Genomic DNA, 11560 nt, shown 5'->3' with positions numbered 1-11560 from the left:
GCGATTCGGCAGTACTCTCTAAGCTTTAAGAGGATTTATATTCCAGACATCCTATTGTCACCAAAATAGATAATGCAATCACTAAATTAAATTGTCACAACACACAGGTGAATTTCTACTGGATCCCTAGGCATGTGGGAATCCTGGATAACAAACTTGCGGCTAAATGCTGCTAAAGATGCATGTAGCCAACCGTCTTCCTCCACTCGAATTGCAACTACCAATTTCATCAATTCCATAAAAAATATACTTTGAAGAAGGTAGCAAGATAACTGGACCGCTACAGCGGATAATAAACTCCAGTACATAAAAGACACAGTGTTACCATGGAACTCTTCATGCAGGAAAACTTGCCGAGAGGAAGTGATCCTGTGTAGATTGCGATTAGGACACAAAGCTACTCGCACACACCTGATGTCAGCGGAAAGTACACCACTATGCTACCGATGCGATTGCCGCTTGACTGTTCACCACATCCTTGTGGACTGCATATGCTATGCAGCCTTACGTCACAAAATTAAATCGCTGAGGGACATATGGCGCGTCCTAGAAAATGACAAAAATATACTAGACTGGGAATTATTCTAAAAATAATTAATATACTTAAGATTTAACCCATTAAAATTTTGATTTTACTTGGTAATTCACGTTTCATGCATTATCCTAGTTGTTGCGTTCCTTTTACTGTTTCAATTGTATTCCTATTATTATCTTAGTTTTCATCATAGTTTTGACTCTATTTTGCTAATATTTTAACATTCGAAAAGAAGCCTGTTATTATTTTAACCTGGGTGATGATAACGTGAAAACGTCTTTCGCTGAAAATAAGAAAAATTATTATTTAATATTAAATAAATTGTATTTTTCATTCTTGTTTTCAGATAGTAAACAATAACATTTTTTCCTTATTTTAAAAGGGTTTAAATTTGAGCTTATTGCATCAGAGTATAAAAACAGCATTACAGACTACAGACAAGGAAGATTAGTATTATTAAATATGTTAATTACTTTTATTTAAGGTGAAAATAAGTAATAAACATAAATGAACAATTATTTAATTCAGTAAACATAAAAATAAGCATGTTATAATATTCAAATTGACACATTATAATCAAAACTAACTAGATTATAACTCAGTTTTAACTAATACATTCTTTGATGTTATTTTATCCCGCCATCCCAAATTCTTCCAGAAGTTGTTTCTTTCTTTATAAAGCCCATTTTCCATTCTTGTTTTGCTGTATTCAATATGATAATAGTTCATATGCTCTATTGACAATTGATCCCATCTATTGTCCTTTGAGTTTGGAGTTGGATTTCTGGAAAAAAGTACATCACACATTATAGTCTGTTGTAGAGGAGTGTTGTGGCACCTGCAGTACCGCTATAAGCTGCGGGTACTGACCGTTATAACCTTAATTACCATGGTTTTTATTCCTTAATTTATTTATTGGTTAGTGTTACAAAATATTGTTTTAAAAATAAATATGTAAATTAGCTTTCTAGTTTAAAATATGTCTTGTCGGTTTACTTTTTGCTGAATAAATATATATTTTTTTAATTAGTTACATCGACATTATTTGCTGAAAATTTGCTATTGGTTGTAAAAATTTACTTAATACACAAACACACACATACACGTGCGTGCACGTACGCATACATACATTATTATAATATATATATATATATTATTAATTCCAGCATTTCCAAATTTGAACTGGTATTATGAAACTCGTTTATTCAATTTCACTCTTATGCATATTTTATTTTGAAGTACTTTTTCATAGAAAATAAAGTACTTGTTCATAAGGATGAAATTCTTTAAGTTTATTAAAAATCAGTATTTTTTTTTATTTTATGAGACATTAATATTAATTCATTTATCCGACAGAATAAACAGTGCATAAGCAATATAGCAGATCCATAACACTATTTCGAAATTTTGATAAAAAATATTAACAGTAACAGTTAAATTAAGAAGTTTGCCAACAGTTTTTTGATGATAATAAATGCTTGATTTTGATAGTAAACTCTAGTAGAAAGTATTTTAACCAGCAAGCCAGTTCTTCATGAATGATAAATTACCTCAAATAATAATTTAAGTAACTAAATCTTATAAATAATTATATTACAAGTGTCATAGAAAAAGAATATACTGATTAAAATCCGTTGTAATATTTACCCATATTTAGCAAAATTTGTCCACATGCTAACCATTTCTTCTGACATTCTTTTATCATTCCCTTCCAGCATTTTCTTTTCTATTATGGGAGGAAACTGGAATGAGAATAAAAAGGAATGATCTTCTGCATGAGACACACCTACAGAAACATAAATTATAATTGCAATTAACAAAACATCGTTAAAATAAGAATTTTTGTTTTTACATAAGAGTTTGTGCTCGATTCTCTCTCTGTTTCCTGTTTAGCTTCCGATAACTACCGTTTAGATAATTCTTCAAAGGATGAATGAGGATGATATGTATGAGTGTAAATGAAGTGTAGTCTTATACATTCTCAGTTCGACCATTCCTGAGATGTGTGGTTAATTGAAACCCAACCACCAAAGAACACCGGTATCCACGATCTAGTATTCAAATCCGTGTAAAAATAACTGGCTTTACTAGGACTTGAACGCTGGAACTCTCGACTTCCAAATCAGCTGATCTGGGAAGACGCGTTCACCACTTTCTCGCATACACATAATCGAACTCAATTTGTTTCATATTTACCTTTACAAAGAAATTTAAAAATGTTATCATACTGTGGACCATATAACAATCCTTATCAACCAACCTTAAGGATTATGTTTAAAATAACTGTTGTCGACTTACTTTCTACAAACTATATATATATATATATATTTAATTAGAGACATCGTTAATCTTTGCCGGAAAATTGCGATTCGGTACATAAACCTCGCTTGATATCATCCCTCTCGGTACAAAGGATTTTTAGGAGCAATGGTAAAATATTTAAAAATTTTCCAGTATCTCTCATGTTCAACTAAAATTCGCTATGGTCCAAATAACATTCCGTTAATATTTTAAACTATGCACCAAATTAAAAACTATCAAATAAAATTAATAACTAATGAGCCTATATGATTAATAAACTTATATTCTCCAAATTTTTCCTCTCTTGTACCCCGAACTTGTATATTAAAACTCATTTTAATATATAAGTAAAACCTATTTCCAGTCTGCTGGGCATTTAATGAACGGTTCGGGTAATTTTTTCGTTCTGCTCGGAATGACCCTAAGATAGGGCATTACGGGTCATCGGACTGCAAACTTGAATCTTCTCTGAGAAATTCTTATTTATTCCTTACTTGAGGAACTTTCCGAAGTTATTACTCAGAGGAAATTCACTTTGAAGGTCTGTCGATTCTTTAAGACATACTGCGAACCAATCCGAACAGAATAAAGAAATGCAGTCTGATCCGTCCAGTAGAGTGTATGGATATATTGGAAATAGGTTTTAAGTACGCATTTAACCTATAAGAAAGAGAAAAAGAAACCGATTGGGGGTGAAAACTGATGTAAATAGAGTAGATTTTTAGCCGATTTTTTAAAAATGTATAGCATTACTTTGTAATAAAAACGCTGCAGAGCAGCAAGGGGCCACTTATTTAATACTAATATGATTCTGGTTAATATTGACCTCCTATCTGGTGTAAAACATGACCCTCTATTCCTAATCAATTAAATTTCTCTTCCTGGCCATAATAAACTGATTGATATTTTTCAAGAATTTATACCCTAAAAACAATTCTTTTTTTTGCCCAACTAATATTGCATGTCTTTCAAGATTGCATTATTGCATTTTTTAAATACGATTAGATTTTTAGTATAGAATTAACATGTCTGCTCCAGCAGGTGACCGCCGATCTACACTCTGCAACTATATTCTTCCTTCTCGGACCAATATACATTATAATTCATTGACACCGTCTCCGATAAATAATTTCCCAGAAACTAGACTTCCTTAAATCCCACACTGCACAAGTCCTGTTTCTTCATCCTGAGTAAAGGTTTTTCGATTAACTACCAGCCGATCATACAATATTTTTTTTTTATTTTGTAATTATTTATTTTTTTGTAATACCTATCTAAGGTATGAGCCCAGTTAATTGACATGTGTGTATGAAAACCCAAATAGTGTATGCAAACGTTGTTAACCTTAAGCAAGCTAAATCTGAAAACATCTCATTGCTTCTCCTGTATCTTATCATTTTGATGTACGCTTCATAATTAATTTATTTGTCTGTTTCAAATGTTCGATTTCTTCCTTAATTTATTTTGTTTACCTCTATTATACCATTTACAACACTCATTGAACGCTTAACATCATCTTTATATTGCCAACATAGCCAGTTTGTTTTAACTTATAAGTCATCAAACTGTTTTTTCTTTTTTTAAATAAAAAAAATCCTTACTAATATCACCATTTAAACTAATTGTTTCAGATGATTTTTCAATGTATATTTAAACTTCTATAAATTACAAACTATACTTCCTACAGCCTAAATATCAAAATTTGTAACAAACAAGATACAGAGCAGCTTCTTGTTCAAAATCAGGCTTATGTTATTTTTAAGTATTTTTTACTAACTATTAAGAGTTATAATGTAGCAGTCAGAAGAATTTGCGAAACAACTAGTTTTCCTTATAATCTCTTTCTAAATTTCAACTACATATATTCTACTCCAAAAATAATTTTTAGTAAAATACTTATCAGTTCATTAGAAATACAGCCTACTTGGTTCATAATAGCCTGAATGATGTTGGTAAATTTTTTTTCATTTTATTGAAGTTTGGCATTAGTTAAAAATTTCTGTGGATACAGTGTACATAATGCATACATTTTTCTTCATAGAAAAGGAAACATTATATTATCGTTTCCTATATAATGGAAATATTTAATATTAATAATTCATAACATTTTGATTTACAAGAATATTATATTCTTTTATATTTCAGTTTCTGTAATAACAAAATACCTAATAAATATTTAAATAATCTGAAAGATTTCTCAATTAATCTGTTTAAAATAAATTAAAATATTTCCTTTTTCAGGAAAAATATTAACTGTTTATGAGTTTTTAAACAGTATTAAATAAACCAAAATATTTTGATATTTTAACATGTATTACCTTAAACCTTCCTAGCAAATGCTGGAATGGTTAATCTTAGTAATATATGGAATGCCATCCCCACTACTCCTCATATGATCTGTAAAATTTATAATTATAATTTTTTCTTGTATAAATAAAATGTTTATTTATTCAGAATCCAAAAGATGTTCTGGATAATAAGTTCCAGAAGTTCTTTTCCAAAAAACTTGGAAAGATATTTCAATGTATTCACTCAGTTTAGAAACTGAATTGTTTTTTAATCAGTTTCTAATAAATGAATAATTTTAAAGAACATTTTCTCATGTTAATTGAAAGTAATTTTAACATGAAAATTTAAAATAATACAACCACAAGCATTTCTATTCTATAATTTTTTATTATCTTTTTTATTACTTTAAGTTTTTTACTTACATCCATAAATGGTTTGATATTTTCTATTGTGATTAATTTATTAATATCTCCAAAATAAAACTTTCTGATTTTGTTTGTAATTTCATCAGGATTATTTGTTGATTTATCATAAAACAGTGCTACTGGTAATAATTCGTTTAAACGTGCATTCAGTTCTACCATATTTTCTTTTATCCCTAGCACTGAAATAAAACAAAAAAAAATTCAGTTAAGTATATTTGCTCTTATATTCATAATATAATAAATTCATTAAAAAAATATGATTGCAATATTTTAGAATGGTTGTTCTTGGGATTTGGGTTTACCAATCCAAAGTTGCCTTCTATGTTACTCTAATTATATTTTTGTTTTATTAGCAGAATTCACCATAAACAGTTTATTTCAGTTTTTCAGTATAGTTTAGAATTTGTTTACAATCTATTTGTTTTTTTCTGTTTATCTATTTACTCTTAATTTATTTTTATTTATTCTTCCATATCATATCATTCTGAAACTATCCTCAAATAGTTTTAGACCTGCTCTTTTGATTTAAAATACCACTTGTTTTCTAAAAATTATGAAACAATCATTGTCAAGATCAATGATTGTGAAACAGAACACATTGATGTGGCTGAAATCATTTCAGCTTGGTTTTTTTCTTAAACACCTTGGGATAAAGATGTTGCTTATGCAAAAACCCACAGGGTCCCGTTCTCAGTCCCTTGCTGTTGAACCTGGTATTCGACAGATTTCTGGGATTGACATTCCCGGAAAGGGTTACAGTTCAGGTTTTTGCCAGTGACTGTCTCCTGTTAGTTCATGGTAATTCACTACCACAGCTAGAAGACCGAGCATAAGCGGCTTTGTCAATTGCAGAGGGCTGGATGGACATGAAAAATTTAAAGATTTCTATGCCCAAGATGAAGTGTATGCTTCTCAAAGGTGCAGACAATTTATCGTACAGTCTTAACCGCCATATTAAGTATGAAGGTTGTGTAATCAGCCGACTTAGAGTTTATAAGTTCCTAGGTGTTTTGAACTCAGGTCACCCTGGAACTTAGAGGTCAAAGAGAAAATTGGCCACTCATAAACAGCTAGTAAATGAGGTGTGAGCCGCATTGTCGGACCGTGTGGGATTTCCTTGATGCCGTTGCTTTGTTCAACCAGCATCAGAAGTTTAAGGGACATAAGATTCCTATGGCTTGTTGTAGGAAGCTACCCTCGAGAAATGGCTTGCCATCGGTCAAATATAGCTCCATGCGCTATAATATGGTGGGCAGATACTTGCTGGCATTCAATGACTTAGGCGTGGCAGGAAATTGCTGTCCTTGATGGAATAAATTTTAATTTATTGACAAGTCATATATTTTAGTATGTAGACGGGGTTCACCCCTACCCATTTTAGAAATATATAACAAGTGAGCAGTGGGACATGCAGGTGATTGGTGTAGGGCACCATGCTTATTCTGTTCACACAGTTAGGTATGCTCTAGGATTTTGGTAGCTTACCAAGATTCTAGAGCCAAGACAATCTTGGTAGCTTACCAAGACAATTAGAGCTTGGTAAGCTCTAATTAGGATATTGGTAGCTAAACCGTTTTGAGACTCAGTAGGCACTTGTGGCACGAACATTGGGTCTTATACTTAATGGCGACCAAATGTGGTGGGGGTGGGAGAAATGCCAGACAAACCAATCTGCTTTTGACCTCTCTAGCACAAAACCTGTGAAGAAGCAACCTGCAAATAAACTATACATTTCATTTGAGGTTATACTGCTTCTTTACAGAATGAGCTCAATCACAGTTTATCAGTCTTTCTCAACCTCAGATATAATTTCTTTGGAAAGATATAAGAAATTAAGCCAGAGTAATAACAATAACTCATAGTGTCGCTTGAAGTAACAGATAATTTATGAGTACTATCTACTTGCACTCACAGCATTATTGATGTTACGAGTAATGTTATAATCAGATTATTAGATGTAACTTCAGAGATACTGTGTCAGTTTCATACCTCAACTTTTTAAATTCATAAATATCACTGACATATTTTAAATAAATTATATTTATAAATTTAATTAAAACATTAATTAAATACATAAAGAACAGAAAACCCTCTTTAAAATGAACCATGTAAAGAGTACAAATGAAAAATGTTAAAATGATAAAATTATCACTTTTAAATCAACAGAAGATTAATTAAAATTAAAAGAATCAACAGAAGATTTCATGATCAACAGAAGATTAGTTTTATAATTATGTTTAACTTTATATTATGAAATATTATTATTTAGATTGATTCTTATGGTATAATTGAAGTCTATGGAGATCTGGTTCAGATTTCCTGAGTGAAGCCCCATATGCTGCTGCATCCTTGTTCATGTAAAAAGTGTACCTGCAGCTTGTTACATCCATGGATCACCAGGCCAGGATGTGTAGTTCATTAGATCGTAGCATTAGCCACTTTGTTTCTTGCTTAATTTACAATCTCTCAAAAATTTTACTGTAACAAATAAGTTAAAAATAATAATAACACTGCCTAACAATGAAATGTTTCAGGCTCAAAAATAGCTTATACTGTCATATTTCCATCTGCTGAATTTAAAAGTCACCATATACATTTTAATTTTGGGTGAAATTTTGTATTTGGAGTAGTCACACCTGTTAAATGACAAAACAAAATGTTCTCTAGCTGTTTGTAGTTTATAAATATGATTGCTGTTGCTGTGACTGTCAGTTTCATATTGTTTGTGTTGTAATTAGTGCAGAATTTCTGGTTTTCAAGTGCTTCTGAAGTGAAAAATTTATTATATCAAAATTCCATGAAAATGTGAAAGTTCAGTGAATAATCTTTGTTACATTTGTGGTGAAATAGCATTTTCATCACTGAAATGCAATCTGTCGCCTCTTGTGAATACTGCCAGTCAGCATTATTTTGGTATGAAGGTAGGGCCAGGATAAGTCATGGGCTCCACATATATGTTGCAACTCATGTTCAGTTGTACTAAGAAAATGACTGAAAAATTAAATTAAAAAAAATCTGTGGCTTTTGCTGTGCATATGGTTTGGCAGGAGCCTTTAAACCATACAGATAATGCTATTTCTGCTTGACTCAACTTACAAATGCAGGATTGTCAATGAATAAAATAGGAACTGTTAAGTATACCAATCTTCCATCTGCTATTCAATCTATTCCACATTCAGATAGTTTACCAGTTCCTACTCCACCTGAAAATTATGTACTTGAAATAGAAAATGATGACAGTGTGGAAGAAGAAAAACCCAACAAACCTTTCGCATCCCATGACTCTGATTTTTACAAAAAAATGATAAACCGCACAAACTGAGTCAAGCAGAATTGAATAATCTCATTCGAGACATTTATTTGTTGAAGGAAAAGACAGAACTTCTAGGGTCAAGATTTCAGCACTGGAATCTTCTACAACATGATGTCAGGGTCTCACAGTACAGACGTCATCATAGGGATTTGCTTTCTTTTTTTGAGAAGAAAAACAATATTGTTGTTTCTGCGACGCTAATGACTTGATGAGATGTTTGAGTCTGAATCATGATCTAACTGATTAAAGGCTATTCATAGACACCTCCAAGTTTAGTTTGAAAGCTGTATTACTTCACAACAGTAACCATCTTCCTTCTATTCCGGTTGGTCATGTAATTCAGATGAAGTAGCATTAAAGCCCATCAGGGCTATGAACGTGGTGGGGTGGTGACCGGAAGTTCAGGTGAAGGTTGGTAACACTCCAGTCACTAATTCAGTTATGATATGCTGTCGTGGCAATGAATTTTGGATGAATTGTTATGCTTTCATGGCATAAATATTATTTGCAATCATTTATATAGTGGGTTTAGGTGGTAATAGAAATCTGTAGTGTTAGGTGTGGGGTCTTTGATCGTCTGTGTGTAGGCTTTAAGCTTAGTTCCTGAGGGCTACGTGGAAGTGTTACGTGTCTGATGTCTTTGAAGGCAAACTTGACAAAGGCAGAATTTACTGATGTGGATATCTCTCGAGGCATCTGCATCAGTGACATCTCACAAAACTGGACTGATGGCTGTGGAATGTGATCAATTTGAGGGCAAGAAGATGTTCTCCAATTAAACCATTCATGGCTAGGAACAGAAAGGGTGGTGTAGAGACCAGACATGCTGCGAGGCGGGTGCTTTTCTCTCTTGGGGAGAATGGAGTTCACATGAAGGAGGTTCAAATCCTAGTAAAGGCAGTTACTTTTATATGGATTTGAAACTAGATCACAGATACCAGTGTTCTTTGGTGGTTGGTTTTCAATTAACCACACATCTCAAGAATGGCCGATCTTTGACTAAACAAGATTATACTTCATTTACATTTATACATAACACATCCTCATTCATCCTCTGAAGTAATACCTTGCGATAGTTCCAGAGGCTAAACAGAAGAAAAAAAGAATTCACATGAAGGAGAATTATACAAACATGGCAATCCTCCTAGATTCAATCAAATATGCTGAACACAAGTGGAAAATCTGTGGGATTTAAAAGACATCACTGTACTCTTAGGAATGTAACTGGCGTATACTAAATACTACTGCTTTATTTGTTTGTGAGACAGTAGAGATAGGAAATCACATTATATTTAAGCAGACTGGCCTGGAAGAAATCTTGACTCGAGCAAGAAAAATGGTGTTGCTGAGCCTCTCATGGATCCAAGAGATTTTCTTCTTCCACCACTTTATATAAAGCTGTATTTGATCAAAAATCTTGTTAAAAGTATGAACCAAGGACAGGCCTTTAAGTACTTAAGAGACAAATTTTGTACATAAAGTTAAGCAAAAGTTAAGGAAGCTATTTTTGTTGGGCCACAAATTCGACAACTTGAAAAGAATTCTGCGTTTGACTAAATTTTCAAGGGGAAAGAAAAGGAAGCTTGGGAAGCTTTAAAGAGAGTCATTCATGTATTTTTAGGCAACAAAAGAGATGAAAGCTATAGTCGGCTGGTGACATTACTTCTTCAAAAATACCATCAATTCAGATGCAACATGTCCCTTAAAATCCATTTTCTCCACTCACACCTGGACTATTTCCCTCCTAGTTGTGGAGTTGTCAGTGATGAACATGGAGAAAAATTACATCAGGATATTTCTGTAATGGAACAAAGATATCAGGGCCATGGGAATAAATCAGTGCTTGTGGATTACTGCTGGTCTGTGTGTATGGATGCTCCAGAGCTCACTTACAAGAGGAAAGCCAAAAGACAACAATCTCATGAAGCCACCACACGATTCTCTTCAGATTCAACCAACTGCTAGGTATTCTTCCATCATTTAAGAACTCTTAGAATGTAACTGTCATTAAAAAAATGTCAAATGAACTTTCTATGTTGTTGGTATATGTAATTAAAATGTATTGTATTCTCTTAATCCATCAAAATAAAATACATTCACCTATTGTATATCACAGAAACAAGAGGTAATAAAAATTTTCCTTTGTCAAATTTGTTTTCCTCAACCCAAAATTAGCAAGAATTGACTTATGAAGTGAAGGAAACATTCAAAAAAAGTTTTTTTGTTAGACAGTGTAATTTGCACAATCTCTTGTTCAAAAATATTTTTTTTATAGAATCAGAGATGGAAAAAACTTTATATATTTATTTCATGTTTATTATATGTTATAAGTATAGAATTACTGACAGATCATGAAATATGAATTTAAATTATTTTTCTTCTGTAAACTTACTTAAAATAGAACTGATTTATTTATAAAATTTTAATGCCAGTTTAGATTAGTGTTAATCAAAAGCTTCCATCCTCAGTATTGAAAAAGCTTATTTTAATTTTGTTAAATTTAGCCGTGGAAGATTTTCTAAGCAGCAATTTTGAGTTCAATTAAATCATACAAGATTTTACATTAATTTCTACTTTAAATATTAGCATTTTTAAAAATTGCATGATCAAAAGAAGAATAAAGCCCAAATTGTTTCCAAAAACATGTTCACAAATATAGTACAAAGTGTTTTTTTTTTTTTTTACCAGATATCTGCT

The 11560-nt window shown here is 31.9% G+C and overlaps 1 protein-coding gene across 1 annotated transcript in view; it reads right to left on the bottom strand.

Annotated features, from left to right (window-relative positions):
* Window positions 1-1070: 1070 nt before the first annotated feature.
* LOC142319136 (esterase E4-like) overlaps window positions 1071-11560 on the bottom strand; it is an 87260-nt gene continuing 76770 nt past the window's right edge. Inside the window, exons 9-10 of the mRNA XM_075356087.1 lie at window positions 2183-2321; window positions 1071-1319 (exon numbers count right to left, since the gene is read on the bottom strand). Coding sequence (XP_075212202.1) covers window positions 1127-1319; window positions 2183-2321 — 332 coding nt within the window. The 3' untranslated portion in view covers window positions 1071-1126. The remainder of the gene's footprint in view (window positions 1320-2182; window positions 2322-11560) is intronic.

Source organism: Lycorma delicatula, chromosome 2 (assembly GCF_047948215.1).
Source record: "Lycorma delicatula isolate Av1 chromosome 2, ASM4794821v1, whole genome shotgun sequence".
NCBI classification, from domain to species: Eukaryota; Metazoa; Arthropoda; class Insecta; order Hemiptera; family Fulgoridae; genus Lycorma; species Lycorma delicatula.
This window is presented reverse-complemented; position numbering and strand designations above follow the sequence as displayed.